We start from the raw sequence: 16,365 nt of genomic DNA on the forward strand, positions 1-16,365 counted from the left end.
AGCGCCACACGTGAAATTGTGCCTTAAACTAAGGACGGCATTTCAATTTTTTTCAGGGGGGGGAGAAAATGTCGGCCAGTCAGTGTTTGTTTTTTAATATTTCGATTTCATTAAGATTCATAATATTTTATTAGCTGACATGCATTTTTGTGGCATATTGAAAGGACATCTGAAAAGTGAAAAATAGGTAAAATAATAATACGGACACTTTTTTAAGTGGACTATTTATAATTGAGTTTATTTAAAAATTTGGATTGAATTTTTTATGTACATATTGTTATATAGGGCGAAAATGCAACTCACGCGTTGGCCGTTCGCCGCCCGCTTCACGATTGTTGATTTCCGCCATATTTGTTATGAGTTGAGGATAGACGTTATTTTGAAAAGTTTTCAACGATGCTTTCGTATAGGGACGTTCGAGCTCTGGTGCTTCAAAAGCGAGAAGAATTAACCGCCGAATTAAAAGCGATTCAGGTATGTTTTTTTAATTGGACCGCAACCGTTCGAGCGTAAACAATATCAGACATTGATTCGGGTTCCCGCTACGTCACTTTCACGTGGATATCGATCGCTCCTGCGCTTCTCAATGTTTCAGGCGAACGGGGTATCGTGAAATTGAAACATTTGTTTTAAGGATGTTTTGAAATGAATTTACGCATTTTACATATATTTGTTTATTATTTGAATATACCCTTAATTGCATTAATATGTATTTATACGAGGTTATTCATTGGAATTATTTGATTCGGGGTAGTTTCGCGCAGAAACATTATTTTGTTGGTGCACAATTTGAGAATCGCTACATTAACACATGTTTGTCCTTGACGAAGTATAGTATTGATCAAACCACTGTGTGTTTATTATAGACTCTGTCTTATAGTGGGTGTGACAACTCGATATTAACCCTTTTTTGTTATACATGCGTTTTTTTCTTGGATCACCATCAGGATAATGGATTGTGCAACGTAGTGTCTGACAAGTGTCTTATTTTGAAACCGTCTGATGGTGCCTCGGAGATTGAATACTCGCCGAGTCAAGATTATAAAATTTATCAAGCATTACAAGTTCAAAGATTGAAGGTAATATATTTTTCCATATTGAAATTAATTTATTACATTTTATGATCACTGTTATTCAGCTTTACAGAGTAGAATTAATGAGACGAGATTTATCATAATTACGATTCTATCATATAAAGTCGGCAGAAAAATTCGATGCTCGAATTTCATAAACACTTTTGAATATAAGAAAAATTGCAGAACACCAAAATCAACACACCTTTTAATTAAAATTATAGGTTACATAACAGTAAAAAACATAACTTGGTGTAAAAGTATGTGTAAATAAATTATTATTTATTAAAGACGCATGGTGTGGTTTTTGCTTCTTCATTAAGTATGTGTATTGATAATAGTTACTCACAAATAAATACTTATAAATACAATTGCTCAAATAGGATTTGACGTAAATAATAATTTCATTGGTGCCGTGGCACATGTTTACAATGCATTCGAGTAATAGAGGCATTTGTGAGAAAATATATCTTAACACCTAATGCGCTGCACTTTTGCTCGAAAGCACGCATGTACAGCCGGCATAAAAAAGTGCCAAATAATCCCAATTTCCAAATTATCATATTATTAAAATTACGCAATTAAGGGTACTGATAATTATAAAAGTTGGTGTGGGCACTCGCCAAATACAACGTCAATGAGAACTTTTCGGTCGTAAATATTCAATTTACGCAAAATCTTTGTCGGTTTTTGCAAAATGTCAAAGCATAAATATTATAATTCAGAATACGAACACCACGTGTGTGATTTTAAATGAGAATTCGTTATAGTGTGACATTTATATAAACAGATTTAGAATTATATATAAGGATACTCGAAAAGATTTTTTTTTAACAAAATCTCAAACCACTAATTATTTTTATTTATTTAATTTTGTATGGAAACAATTATAATAACTACATCTGTTAAAAGAATATACTATTTAAAATATAATTAATCCCTTTTAGTGCCCTAAAACAGGCATAGCGAACCTAGGGCACGCGGGCCCGAGGTGGCACGTTTGAGAATTTAGATTGCACACGAACGATTTCCAAGTTCAAAAAAATTTTTTAATTTTAAATTTAAAAAATTAAAATCTTGATTAAATAACCTGTGAATTATTAATTTATTTCATTTTATTAATTATCAAATGTTTTCTATGATAAACGACAATCGTTTTAAAAAAATAATTAATTATTTTTTTTTTCTATCTTGGTAATTTTTTTACTCCTTGGGCACGCCACACAATCGAGGAATAATATTTGAGGATTTTTGGCACGCGACCCCAAAAAGGTTCGCCATGCCTGCCCTAAAATATTCAAAGATGTCAGTAAGAGTCTGTTAAAGATTGAGTTTCATAAAAACATGTGAATCGGATTCCGGTTAAGCCATACGACATAAATTATCAAAAACCATTGGGCAAGTATATATAAATAAAATAACATGCGTTGTATGTTAATAGCAAAAGAATTCCGCCTGAAACTGAGCATTGATACAGCATTTATGAACACTTTCTTACATCATTATAGCATTTATGAGATGAGACTATTTCGTTCACTGTTGCAATTTTTCTTCACAATGCCACAAACTGCTGCCATGTCAATTGATGATTAGTAGACATGCATCACCATATTGAACTTTCATTTTACAAGACTGCTGTTTTAAATGTTTATCATATAATACTTCAAAGCACTTCATTTCACTTACCTTTATACATTAAACCGATAATCATTGATTGTTTTCCATTCTATTTTAAATAAAATTTTTGCATTGCTTTGAAAACTGCATTTTTATTAAGTTCTGTATATCATAAAATAAATATTAAATAAAACATATGTATTACCTAGTTAAGATACAGACAAACTATTAAAGAATCTTTGCACGCAGATATGAAACCTGAACATCGAATGCTTTTACTGACCGACCCCTGCTTATTAATAATACGAAATGTATTTCATATCTTTAGCCATATCGTTAGTATTCTTCAATCATCTTAAGTGTATTAGCATATAATGACGTGCAAATTTAGCGTCCATAAATCAACTGATCCGACACACCCAGCAATTTAGTCTAATGGTTGCAGTCAGTGTTGCAGGCTTGGCCTGAATTGTTGTGTCGGTTCTTCGGAAAGTTTCTTGTGCTTTTTGATCGAAAACGTCTATTAATGGTTAAGTGTTATTTCGTACCACATTGATGCTATAAATTATTTATGCTAATTCAATATTATCTGATTATTGAATCGACTTTGATGAAAACAATAAGCGATGAGTAATAAATAATAACTAATTAGTAAAAGTTTTTAGATTAAAACAATTGTCATTATCAAAATAATAGGAGCACTTGTGGGCTAATGCCATTGTTATTTATAAACATCAATCTTATCAATGTTGTACATCACGCTTATGTTTATGTGCTCCTTAAGACTGCCAAGGTCATTATAATAGAATTTTATGTACCGTGACATATCATTCTTGTAAGTCGTCTCACTGTTACACTATATTAAACATATACTTTTCAAATTTAAAAATATTATTGCATAAGATGACCTATAAATAGTATAGTTCGTCTAACAATAACATAGTTTCAACATATTCTTTATCAATACTTATATATTAAATTGTAGAATTGATTTTTATAAGAGATTTCATTATTGTTATACTCGAGTGATTTATTATCAATTATAAAACTTATATTAAATACTTATAAACTATATATATATTTTAATAACAAACTTAATCCATATAAACGATTCGATTTGATTTATATTGCTTTTTATACTTATTTAATCTTAAAAATGATACATGTGTTATTGTATGTACAAACAGATATTCAAACGCCATTTATTGATTTATAATAATATCATTATTTTATAAAATCTAACTTAATTTTTTTTTAGTACAGATGCAACTGGAAATTCTCAACCCCCTTTTTGATGTTTAAATAAAAAAAAAATTCTAATTAATACTCTTCCAACGGGTCGAGTAATATCTACCTACTTTGTCCGCTGCTGGTAATCCTTTACGACTACCTTTTACAACTTCTCATGTTTAACGACGGGTTTTTTATTTTATTTATATTGAGCTTCAAGATATTTAGTTTCATTGTAAATATTTTTTTATACTAGAAATAAAAAAAATTTCATGATTTTAATTTTGATAAAATACTTAACACTGATAAAATAATTTTAACATTTAATAATTTTTTAATTCAAAAGTTATCATATATTTTTGATATCTCTGTGTTACACAAAATTCTTGCGAAACTGCCCGTTTTTGCAAATCACGCGTCGAAAAAACGACCCGTCACTCAAGTGTTAAGAAATAGAAATAAATTTTTATACTAAAATAATTTTTAGATGCCATAAAATATTTTCACACGAAGAATTAGCGGAGAATTTTTTTTACCTATTGGAACTCACACATCAATGTTTTCGACAAAGTCTAAACTTGGTGCATTTTGCTACCTGTTTTTGTTCATGTGAGTCCAACAAATCTCATTCATCGTGGCCTTCTAAATCTCATTTATTCTTTTATTCACAACATAACAAATAACTATACCGTAGGCATAATATATATGTATATATTGCTTGTGTCTCACGAAGTTTACAGAGTAAACAATTTTATCAGTAGGATCAAGTTACATACATATTTTTTCCCACATACCCTGGCATTAAAAGAGATAAATAATATAAACTTGCTTAGTACATAATTAGTGTTTCTCAAGATTTTGTATTATTAGATATAGATAAAGTATTCGACAAAGTTTACCATAACACTTTTTTGCTCGTTTCTCGAAAACAGAACTTCTTATATCAACTATCCTAGATGTATTCGAATGGGCGTTCTACAGGGATTAATTCTATGACCTTCATTATTTACAGAATTACTTGTGATTTTCCTTAAGTAGTGAATTAATTTATACATATGTATTTGTTAATTTGTTATTAATTATTTTTCCATAACTAATTCTCTTGCTATTTATTTATTATTATTTTATATTGCATTTATAGTAAATTATAAAAAAATCAGTGACTCTCAACGTGTTATTGCTTTGATTTATTTTACTTCTTTTTTGCTATTATTAAATTTCGTTAATTTATTTTACATATTTTTTATATATTATTTGGCTTTTGTGGATTCAGAGGAGATTCAGATTTTACATCAACTCAAGGCTCTCAATATTTATCTCATTTATTTTGTACTTTTTAATTTATATTCTATAAAAATCATTTACATTAAATCAAATTAAAAAATATATTATATAAATATAATGTTTTTTACTTATTATTTCTTCAATTATATATGTAAATAAATATTATAACTATATAGGATAACTAAAAACAGTGAAAGATCGACCACCTTACGTGTACGGTGATACCGCTCTAAGGGTTAAGGACCATGAATAAAAAATATCACGGCACTATTTACAGATGCTTTTCCATATTATGTAAATACAAAAACCCTAATCGAACTGTCCGTCATCATCGGAAAAATTACCTCTTATTCAAAAGTTGTTAGACAAATGGTCGGTCACAACAAACCCAGATAAAAGTATCGCAGTAAAGTTTACAAAAAGAAGAAAAAACACATATACCACTCGTTAACTTCCTAAGCTCTAAATGTATGATTATATGCGATTGACAAAACTCAGTTAACTATTTGGGCTTTATCTTTAGATTCAAAAATAAATTGGAAAAGCTACATAGACTAAACACTTCAAAAAATCAAAACAAGTAATTTACTACGTATAATATGTAAATTCAGAAAAGACTCAAGTTGCAACTCATTTTATTTGTTTTTCAAATAGTTTCATGTTAAATACTGTCACAACTTAAATATTTTATTGAAGATTAATAGTTATTGAAATGTCAACTATTCGATACTTTTTATTGAAAATGGATTCAGTTAGAAATAAAACAGTATTTAATTTTTGAGTTTAATTTATTAAATGAAATGTAGATAATAATTATATTGTTTTTAAAGTAAATACTATCTTTAATGAGCGTATATAATCAATCACTTTCCCTATAATTTTCAAAGGTGAATAACTATGGAGTCAATGAACCTATAGCTTAAATTACTTTCTTTTCATTTTAAACTATGGAGTAAATATATGCTACAAATTATTATTTATAATAGCTCTTGTTTAAAAAAAAATGTTTGTATATTATATTTAGAAAAACTCCAAAACATTTTATTAAATTTATTTAAAATACAGCTTTTTATAATGTGTGTCAAAAAGGAGAATAAATTCTATTTAAAGTAACACGTTGATCATTCTACATTCACTATGTGAATTTTTCACGCTTTGTGGCCATACTAATTGCACACTGACCATCTAGTTAGCACGGTGTTCACAATCACATGGCATTAGCGTTTCACACGTATAAAGTATATACTTCTTTATGTCAACAGTTTAACCACATAAATACCACAAATTAAGTACAACCTTTTGAATAATTAAACAGTGCAGTGCCTAATCTAATGAATAATTAAACATTTTCCACACATTGCTTAGCTAGCTTGCCATTTGATTGCGAACAGTTAAAAATTCATTGGTTGAATAAATCATATGATTTGCCTATTTCACACATCGGTTGTGTACACACGGAGGAGAGTAAATTTTACATGAACTCAGTTCAGTTGGATATAAGTCGTTGGTGGGCAACGTTGTGAAAGTAACTGACCATATATTTATTTGTTCAGGATGACCAGAATAGTAACACGAGTGCCTTAATTACCAATGACGACTGTGTTGATTTGAATGCGGCAAACAGCGATAATTTGGAATGCAATTCCAAAGCGCAAAATCGGTCACCCATCAATATTGCGAGACTATTAAGAGTAAGTTTGTTATATAGGTTGACCAAGAAACACTTTTAAAAATGCAATTTATTATTTATCATGATATTTTACAGCTAGTATATTCAGTCTCTTTAAGTTCAATTATTTGTCACTTAATGTCTTATTCAATATTATGATAATAGCTGGAGATGATTTGGCTGGAAGCAGATGCATAGGTTTTCATTATTGAGAAGTTATAATTTCAAGAGAATTTGCGAATTAGTTTTTAGTATACAGCATTAAAATTTTGTTATTTTGAAGACGTAGAGAAAATGAAGTGAATATGTAACCTTATCGTTGTTATCATATAATTTGTAACCCTATCGTTAAGAGCCGATGATGCAAATATATGCGTCATTCAATATCGGGAAAGGTGACATAAAGATAATTACATATATTCTGATGTCAACAACTTAAAATAGTATAATAAAGTAAAATAAAATATATTTTGTTTCAAATTGATTTTTAAAACATCTCCATGCAACTCAGTAAATAAAATAAAACAAAATTCATTTGCAAATAGGTTACTTAAACTATTTTCATATCTTTCAATCTTTCTTGGTTTACCTGGTATAATCTGAATTTTATATCAAAATCATAAACATGTTTTACAAAAAAAAATTTTTTCAAAAGAAATACTCTTGTCCGAATATTGGAATGTTACGAACGGGCGAATATTCTCCAAACAATCCAGAATTAGCTGGTGATGGAAGAACGGCACGCGGAGGTGACGTGTTCCTCGGCCTAGGATTATACGAAGAGAAGCGAAAGAAGCTTCTACTGAAACGACAGAATGAATACAGAGAATACCTAGCTAAGGTTTTATATTTTTGTAATTTAAGGATCATTACATATTAAATAAAACAATATTAATACATTCACTAATTTATAGCAAAATCAATTGAATTCTTTGAAAAAGCAAAGATCAAAAAGACTACCGCCCGGCAGAAATCTCTTTCTAGAAGATGACAAATTAAACGATTACTCCGATTGGAACATGAACATGAATAATCACGATAATCAAAGAAGACCTTCATCAGTCGGTGTTCAAACCGATCCAGAAGAGCTAGCATTGGTATGTTAGACATTTGTATAATTCTTTGAAATGTTGTTAATAATTTGTATGATTTAGATGGCTTTAGAACGAAGGCCAAATAATGCCTTCATCACTCAAGCTGAGAGGGAATTATCTCCAAGACCCTCCTTGCACGGAAATAACAATCCGGCCGACTGGAGAATGCTCGTCGAAAAGGTTAACATTGGAACACAAAATAATTTAATAGTGCCTTCGTCCAATATAGGGAATAAGAACTATTTAGAAAATATTGATAAGGATAAGACGAACTTTCCGAGTGATTTTATTGATCCCTTTAAGAGTAAGTTTCATCGATATTGTAGATAATATATTATGTTTTATTTTTATGATTGATTTTATTATAGATATTAACAGTAACATGTTCAGAAACGATAGTCCTCGTGCTAGGTTAATGCAAGATTTGAGGCACACGTATATGCCTTCTTTATTTGACGTTGAAGCAATCCGTCAAAGAAATGTAAAAGCTGAAGAGGTATTATTATTTGATATTTTTTTACATGATGATTTATTTATGTATTGTATTTTTTTAACTAATAAAGGAAGCGGCGAATAAGAGAGTGACCTATCAATTAGAACTAAAAAAACAAATAGAGGAACAACAAAGGATTAGAGAAGAGAAGAAAGCAAAAGAGAAGTGTGTAATGATTATGAATATCTCATTATCAATATCTTTAATAAACAATTTTGTAGAATGTTAGAAGAGGCTGAAACTCGTCGTTTAGAGGAACAACTTAGAATGTTGAAGCTGACTCAAGAAAATGAAATTAAAAAACAAAAAGAATTAGCAATTAGGGTGAGACTAATAATTAATTACCTTAATAAATTGTTGAAAATATTTTTTATATCAAAATTTTGTAACTTTTAGATACGAGCAGATTCAAATGATTTTGAGCGAAATCGAATAATACTTCAAAACGAAATCGATGTCCAAAAAAAGAATCTGAGAAATGTTAAAAGTAAATATACAAATGCGCCGCGTTCGGATCCCAGTACTTCAAGAAACGTTATGGCTGAAAAAAGAGATTCATATTCTAAAACATCAACCCACAACTCTCCTTCACACTCTTCAATCAGTAAAGAAGTCAATGCAGAGATTCTAAGCTATAATGTGAGGAGAAACAATCCATTCGTAGGACAAGACATGTCGAGACAAAGAACTCAATTCTCAACAAACATACCAGAAAAATCTATATTCAATCGTTCTATTCCTGTTAAAAATTTCAACACAAACGACATCACACCAAATAGCATTCACAGGCTTTCTAATGAATACAGATCTTTAAGAAGGCCTGAATATCGAGCAGGTTCTAAGAACGATCGTCCTAAATACGAACCTGCTTTCCTAAACAAGAGAATTACTGATATGATAGACTTGAACGGAGTGCAAAGAGGAGAAGACGACTTGGAAGACTCTCTTCCGATTCCAGTACTAAGAGTGCCTGATAGAGTTACTAAAAATAATTTAAAACCCGGTGCTAACAATCCGGAAGATCAAAGCAGCGAATCAATGAAAACTTTGGAACAAAAATGGCAAGTACCGGCTGTGCAGAAAAACATTTTGAAGAACAACTTCACCGAAGACGGCAAACAAGCTAATATATTGACTCAGCTAGGTTCCATCAGAAGGCAACTGCAATTGGAACAGCTCAAGTTGGATCAATCTCAGATATTCTCTAAACAGAATTTAGTTAAATAAGTGATTTACATACAATATTTGTAAAAATTGGTGCGAAACTATTATATATTTCACACATAATTATATTTTTATAATGTATACTTACTGTTGTAGAGTAAGATTAATCACATATGTATGTACGTAACATAGTTCGTTAGTGACGAAGTGCCAGAGAAAAATGCTAAAGCACCAACATATTGATGTTTTCGTTGGCATTTTATTTCTGTAAAAAATGCTTTAATTTAAAGCCAAAGTGTACTTTATAAAATAAATTATGATTTTTTAGTTATTATTATTATATCGAGACTAAGCATGACACTGGATTTTTTTTCTAAATATCTCTTATTACATATATTTGAGTAAAAGTTTAAAGGAATATACTTTTTGACTGCTTAATAAATTTCGTTATTCCTATAAGTATTTCTTATATTACAACACATAGTCAGCAATTATGTACATAAGTATAGACTAACTAAAATAAAGCTTAAAAGAGCTAAAAAAGATATAAAGCAATTGCTTTAAAAGTAAATGTTTTATATTATTAAATTTTAAAATTAAAAAAATATTCCAAAAATATTTATATTATAATAATTATCGTGATTATGACACCATCCATATATTTTATACATTGCAATTAATTGTAATATTATTTTTAAGATAAAAGTGATTAGAAAGTGCATTAATGGTTACTGTATAACAAAGTTTTTTGCTACAAAAATAGGATAATATGTACTGATTTTTTCTAGCTCATTTAGTTCTCTAGTTATAGTCGATTTTGTTATTTATAACACCAACAATTTTTTGGCACAAAGATAATTAGATTTAAATTGGAGAATAACTCGTTATCAATAGTTCATAATGTCTCATTTTTATATATTATTTTCAGCAAATACATTTCTTCCAGTTTTCAAATCTGTTATTATATTTTTGGTATTTATTTGTATAATATATTAAACTGAATTTTGGGCTCTAGATTTTTATTACAAAACTCAAGTTTAATATTATGAATTTTTCAATAACACAGTTGTATTATATTTGTAGCAAATATGTGTTATACAGTGTTTTTGACATTATAATTAAAAATAGAATAAATTAAATATTTTTTAATAAAATTTAATTAAAATTTTACATATACAATTTGGATATAAACATAATCCTTTGATCTTCAACAATAATCTAAAATTGTCAATATTAAATAATCTGCGTCATTTGTCGATTATCACACAGTGATTATTTTATTGTTATTGCGTTATCGAATACTACGCACAATTTGTGTATAGCTATTTTTTTCTACATAGCCTTAGACAATATTTTTTATCACAATATCAGTTACTAGCTCTCAAAGTACATCATAGATCAATAAATACAGCTATTTTGTACACATACTTGAAAAATATATATTTTAACTAATAAAGATCGCACATATAGTGATTATAAATAACTGTAGTCAAAATGAAGTTATAAACGAAATGATACATACACACATATATTATCATTTATGTTAAATATCAATAATTATAAATAATATACATTAGGCTTCCAAATATAATCCATACACTATTATTCCTTATCTATCTTAATTGTGTAATGATAATAATCGTTATTTTTTTATTGATATGTGTAAATGCTACAATGATTAATTATATGATAACTTAATCCACTTTGATTAAAAAATAAAAGCCATTTTATCAGTGCTATAAGTTCATGAATAATGTGTGGGTGTAATTTATTTGATATTATTTTAAAATAATAGTTTTATATGTTAAAACTATGTAGAAACGATGGATATTTATACTCTTATAAAATAAAAAAACACATTTAAAATAACCTGATTTTATTACCTTAGTTACATTCTTAATTATAATTTCGATCAGATTAAAATATTTAATTATATTATCTAATTTAATATGACGTGTTACTGATTGCAAACTCGTACGATTCTCTAGAATTGGAAAAAACATCGAATGATATAATTTTTAATAATTTATTTGATGCAAATTGTATGATCGTTATCAATTTTATGTAACACTATAATACCTACTGATGAATAGTAAATATACTATTAAATATATTAATAATTATGGATATAAGTAAAACTTTTAGCTACATTTCCAGTTATACTTAAAAACACATTAAAGGTATACAAATTATATTACACCATAACACCATATATGCTATATTTACTTTGAGACTCCGCCTAGAATTTTGACGCGATATGGTATCTTGTCTTTAACAGCTATATGGATAGTCCATAGTTCCATAGCTTATGATGAAAATGACACATGAAATTTCATGACGCCGGAGCTCACCGTATGTGAGTTTTTGCAGCTTCAGCAAACATTTTCTGTTTTATATTTAAAATTATAGATATATACACAATAGTGGATTAGCACTCCATGTAAACAATGCATGTTCTTTAAAACTGACACTGTCATAGTGAATGTTCATTAATAAAAAAACATTTTTGAAAAGTATAAAAGCAGTACTGAAACAGTTGTAATTTATCTGTTAGTTTACTTAAGTGTTCAATTGTATTAAACAACACATGCTGTTCAACCATTCTATGCATAAAAATAAAGTTTATTTTCAGTTTTAGATACTGGTTGTAAAATAGTGAACCTGCTTAGGTTAAAATTAACACACCAAATTTTATTGTAAGTAATATTTTCACTTTTTAAAAATATTATAACTGGTTCTTAAGCTTTAAACATAATATAATTATAAGCACAGTAAGTTATCCGTTGTATATTTGTTTAGAATTTTGATATAAAGTAATGTAAAGCAAACGAGTAAATATTATATAAGACTACAGTCAATTTATTTTTAAGTCAGTGGAAAATACATGCTCTTAAATTTCTGCATTGTAATTAGTTGTTTACCAGGAGGGATGCATCAGTATGTGAAAGGACATAGGGCAGTATTGGTTTGTTGTTCTCTGCTGGTGCTTTCGAATATTGTTATTTTATCGACTCTTAATTTATTTTTAAATCATAAAAATGTCTAATGCGAACACTGATAATAAGTAATGTCCCAGATTTACTAAGCGGTGTGAATCCAAAAAGTATAGCGAGTATCACAAAGAAATGGACGGGAAATCAGTGAAAAACTGATTATTAAATGTTAGATGATAACGTAGTTATTGTTATAGTTATATAAAGTTTATTTAGTAATCTTGCCTTGCTCTGTTTCCTATTTTTATATTTTGGTAATTATTATTATCATTTTACATAAAATATAGTAAATGTGTTTTGTCTGATATTTATTCTATAAAATTATTTGAATATTACCAAGATGTTTGAAAATAAATAAAAATATTCTTCCAAATTAGAGAAAAACGTAATGCTTAAGTAAGTGGATTGAAATTGAACATTTTCGTGTAAATTGACCCAATTACACGTTTAGTTATGTTGTATTTGTAATTCGCATTCCACGAGAAAGTTCAAGGATTTAATGATAATAATTCGTCTTTGTTGTACACTGTCAACTGATTTTTGGTTCTGGAGACCGTCCTTTTATATCTGTCTTTTATGACTTCGATTGTGCAATAACATAGCGTTTCTTAGTTTCTGCTTTTGTGACTCATTCATTTTTGTTTTCCGTTCCTGTTGAGTTGTTATTTTTTCTTTATTTATATTCAATAAAAACTAGTTTGAATTCAGTTGCACATATTTTTTAATTTAATATTCGTAAAATATAGGATTTGCCAACTTATTCTTTCTTGTCAAGTCAACTGTTGGCTTATGTCCTCACAACTATCAAAAAAAGTTTAGATTCCACCATCACATGCTTCCGCCCACTGCCACATAGAACAATGCAGAGTTTGATGATGTAAAATGCAAGACAATACAATTGTTTAAAAAATTGCGTCCGCTTTAATTTTGCCAAGAATAATTCGACCCATAAGTCTCTAGCTCAGGCTTTTCAAGGTTCGCTTAGTCGATTCGCTCGCATATCTGAAAAAAATATTGTACAGTTTATGTAATGGTAGGTATGTAAATAATCAAAAATATACAATCGAATACTGTATAATAATATATATATTTTTATAAAACAAATAATATTTTTTATATAAATTCATAGTGCATTTATATTTTTTCTTGTATCAAAAATATATCTAAGATGTGCCGAGATACAATTTATTACCTAACGATAATAAAACTGATCGATAGATACACGAAAATAATTAAATCACGTTTTTTTCAAAGTCCTAAAAAAAATCACTTGAGTATATATACTCGATCGGCGGCCACTTCAGATTACTTACCTGCTTGGCAAAGTCACTAATAACAACATGGGGATCCCTGCTAAGATTTGCACGTTGCTGCTATGTATAACATTCTTCAGCTTTTGTGCTCAGGCTGAAAGCAGTAAGTCTATATAAATTAATATTTTGAAAAAGGGACATAATGCTAATTAAATATTATTTAATTTTTCAGAGCGGGTTGTCTGCTACTTTGGTGGCTGGACCGTTTACAGGCCAGATGATGGAAAATTCGAGATTGAGTTCATCGATCCGTTCCTGTGCACTCATTTGATGTACGCATTCGTAGGACTCGGCGACAACTCTAAGATAAGAGTTTTGGATCCGTGGCAAGATCTACCCGACAACTGGGGCAAAGGTAAATACATATTTATACTCTCTCCTAAATCTGTCATTTAAACTCGCTTATTAAATTTACAGATGGATTTGGAAGGTTCAACAAATTGAAGGAAAAGAATCCACATTTGAAGACTTTGGTCGCCATCGGTGGATGGAACGAAGGTTCAGAAAAATACTCCCGTGTAATTATAACACTTTTAAAACAAACTATGTATGCTTCTTTATCTCTATATTTTACTTATTATGATTAAATCTTTGCAGCTCTTGCGTAGCCCGGCCAACAGGAAGATATTCGTCGACGATGCTGTTGATTTTGTTAAGAAGTACGGTTTCGACGGTCTTGACTTGGATTGGGAGTACCCGAACCAAAGAGGAGGGGAGCCAATTGATGTTCAAACATTCACGTCCTTGTGCAAGGAATTGAGAGCCGAATTCGATAAACATGGATTTTTGGTAACGGCTGCCGTCGCTGCTGCTGAATCATCGTTCTCTTTGTCATACAACATTCCAGAAATTTCCCAGTTAGTATATATTTCAGAGACATATCGTTGATCTATTGTGCTGGTTTAATATGTACTTATTAATTTAGATCCTTGCATTTCATCAACGTAATGACATACGACTTCCACGGAGCTTGGGAGAAATTTACCGGACTCAACGCACCTCTTCATATGTCTGAAATAGAAGCAAACACCAACTTCTCTGGATGGAATGTGGTACGTAGCATTTCCTACGACCCACAAAAGAAATTTAAACATTAGAATCATTTACATATTATAAATTCCACAATAGGAAGGCAGTATAGATGCATGGAAGAAGTATGGTGGATTACCTGAGAAATTAGTCGTCGGAATTCCAACTTATGGAAGGGCGTTCACTCTTGAATCTACCAATTGCATCAAGCCTAGGTGTCCAGCACCTACTGCGGGAACTGCAGGACAATGGACCAGAGAACCTGGAATGCTGGGATTCAACGAAGTGATTATTTAATTTTATATCTCATTTCATTCATATAATATGTATAATAATATTCAATATATTTATATATTATTAGATTTGCCTGAGAGAATCGCAAGCTGGATCTCAACAATTCTTCGACGAAGAAGCTATGGTTCCATATTTAGTCAACGATAGGCAATGGGTCGGTTACGATAACGAACGCTCCGTAAAGCTGAAGACCGATTTCATCAAGAAGAACAACCTCGGCGGTGCTATGGTATGGAGTATCGACACTGATGATTTTAGAGGTTCGTGCAGAAGAGGAAAGTACCCCTTGATCTCCATCATGAGGGACGAACTCATCGGAGAGCTACCACCGCCACCGTCGACGACCGAATGTTCCGGTTGCGAACCGACCACTACAAAATCTACCACAACTTCGACAACTACAGTGGGACCAACACCAGCACCGGACGAAATCTGCGAACATGAAGGATACAACAGAGATAAACACGATTGCGCCGTCTTCTATTTGTGCGTTATTGAAAATCAAAAATGGAGCTACTGGAGATTCCAATGTGGCGAAGGTCTCTACTTTGACAAGGATAAGAATATTTGCAACTTCAAAGAGTTAGTCGAGTGCGATGCCGATTTCTGAATTTACTTTTCTGGACTGTGATATGTTTATAAATTACGTAATTTTGTTGAATTATATTAAAATGCAATATAAAAATTAATCTTCATTTAAATATACTTTTATCTAATAGTGGGTTAAATTTTATAATCTGAAACAACACAAAACACAAAAGTAATAAAATTAACTGAAAGTTTTCTATATTAATTACCCAGGGAAAATAGAGAAACAAAATATATTATAAATCAGTTTCCTTATAGGAAATTTAGTATGCAGTTTGAGATTAGAATATTAAAATATAAAACTGCTTCAATTTGGGCTTGTAAAGAAAATGTAAATGTTTGAGTTACACGATTGTGAGTTTCTGACTAATCAATATATATCAGTAAAACAATTTATGAATAAAATATTGAAATTTTCGTTAAATAAAGTAGCGGATTTTGCAAAAATATATAAACAGACTATTGCTACTACTGTTAGTGCTTCTCGAAATGAGTTCTTGCAAACCCCTTCATACGTCTTCTGC

The 16,365-nt window shown here is 29.8% G+C and overlaps 2 protein-coding genes across 5 annotated transcripts; both read left to right on the forward strand.

Moving 5' to 3' along the window:
• Positions 1-306: 306 nt before the first annotated feature.
• Positions 307-9,833, forward strand: LOC148236788 (uncharacterized). 4 transcript variants are annotated; one of them, XM_088182515.1, is made up of 10 exons: positions 307-474; positions 948-1,079; positions 6,758-6,895; positions 7,529-7,714; positions 7,788-7,970; positions 8,028-8,271; positions 8,336-8,463; positions 8,531-8,625; positions 8,682-8,784; positions 8,857-9,833. In XM_088182515.1, the coding sequence occupies exons 1-10, from the start codon at positions 397-399 to the stop codon at positions 9,685-9,687; spliced, it is 2,118 nt and encodes a 705-aa protein (XP_088038641.1). In that variant the 5' UTR covers positions 307-396; the 3' UTR covers positions 9,688-9,833. The 4 variants fall into 4 exon arrangements, with proteins under 4 accessions (XP_088038641.1, XP_088038642.1, XP_088038640.1 ...); XM_088182514.1 differs by lacking the exon at positions 307-474 and adding an exon at positions 639-851; XM_088182516.1 differs by lacking the exon at positions 948-1,079 and having other exon boundaries at positions 320-474.
• A 2,405-nt stretch (positions 9,834-12,238) lies between these two features.
• LOC148236789 (chitinase-3-like protein 1) lies at positions 12,239-15,971 on the forward strand. Its single transcript, XM_088182518.1, has 8 exons — positions 12,239-12,320; positions 13,872-14,033; positions 14,103-14,285; positions 14,348-14,448; positions 14,528-14,787; positions 14,856-14,982; positions 15,059-15,244; positions 15,321-15,971. Exons 2-8 carry the CDS (start codon positions 13,958-13,960, stop codon positions 15,861-15,863), a joined length of 1,476 nt encoding a protein of 491 aa, XP_088038644.1. The 5' UTR covers positions 12,239-12,320; positions 13,872-13,957; the 3' UTR covers positions 15,864-15,971.
• The last annotated feature ends 394 nt before the right edge of the window (positions 15,972-16,365 follow it).

The sequence above is a fragment of the Plectrocnemia conspersa genome, unplaced genomic scaffold (assembly GCF_051122295.1).
Source record: "Plectrocnemia conspersa isolate PC_06_02 unplaced genomic scaffold, ASM5112229v1 ptg000003l, whole genome shotgun sequence".
Lineage (NCBI taxonomy): Eukaryota > Metazoa > Arthropoda > Insecta > Trichoptera > Polycentropodidae > Plectrocnemia > Plectrocnemia conspersa.

Coding starts and splice junctions, on each gene's coding strand:
- LOC148236788 (XM_088182514.1), top strand. CDS start 708: ATGTATTTATACGAGGTTATTCATTGGAATTATTTGATTCGGGGTAGT. Junction 1,080..6,757: donor TACAAGTTCAAAGATTGAAG/GTAATATATTTT, acceptor TTATTTGTTCAG/GATGACCAGAATAGTAACAC. Junction 8,272..8,335: donor TTTTATTGATCCCTTTAAGA/GTAAGTTTCATC, acceptor ATTTTATTATAG/ATATTAACAGTAACATGTTC.
- LOC148236789 (XM_088182518.1), top strand. CDS start 13,958: ATGGGGATCCCTGCTAAGATTTGCACGTTGCTGCTATGTATAACATTC. Junction 14,788..14,855: donor AACATTCCAGAAATTTCCCA/GTTAGTATATAT, acceptor TTATTAATTTAG/ATCCTTGCATTTCATCAACG. Junction 14,983..15,058: donor ACTTCTCTGGATGGAATGTG/GTACGTAGCATT, acceptor ATTCCACAATAG/GAAGGCAGTATAGATGCATG.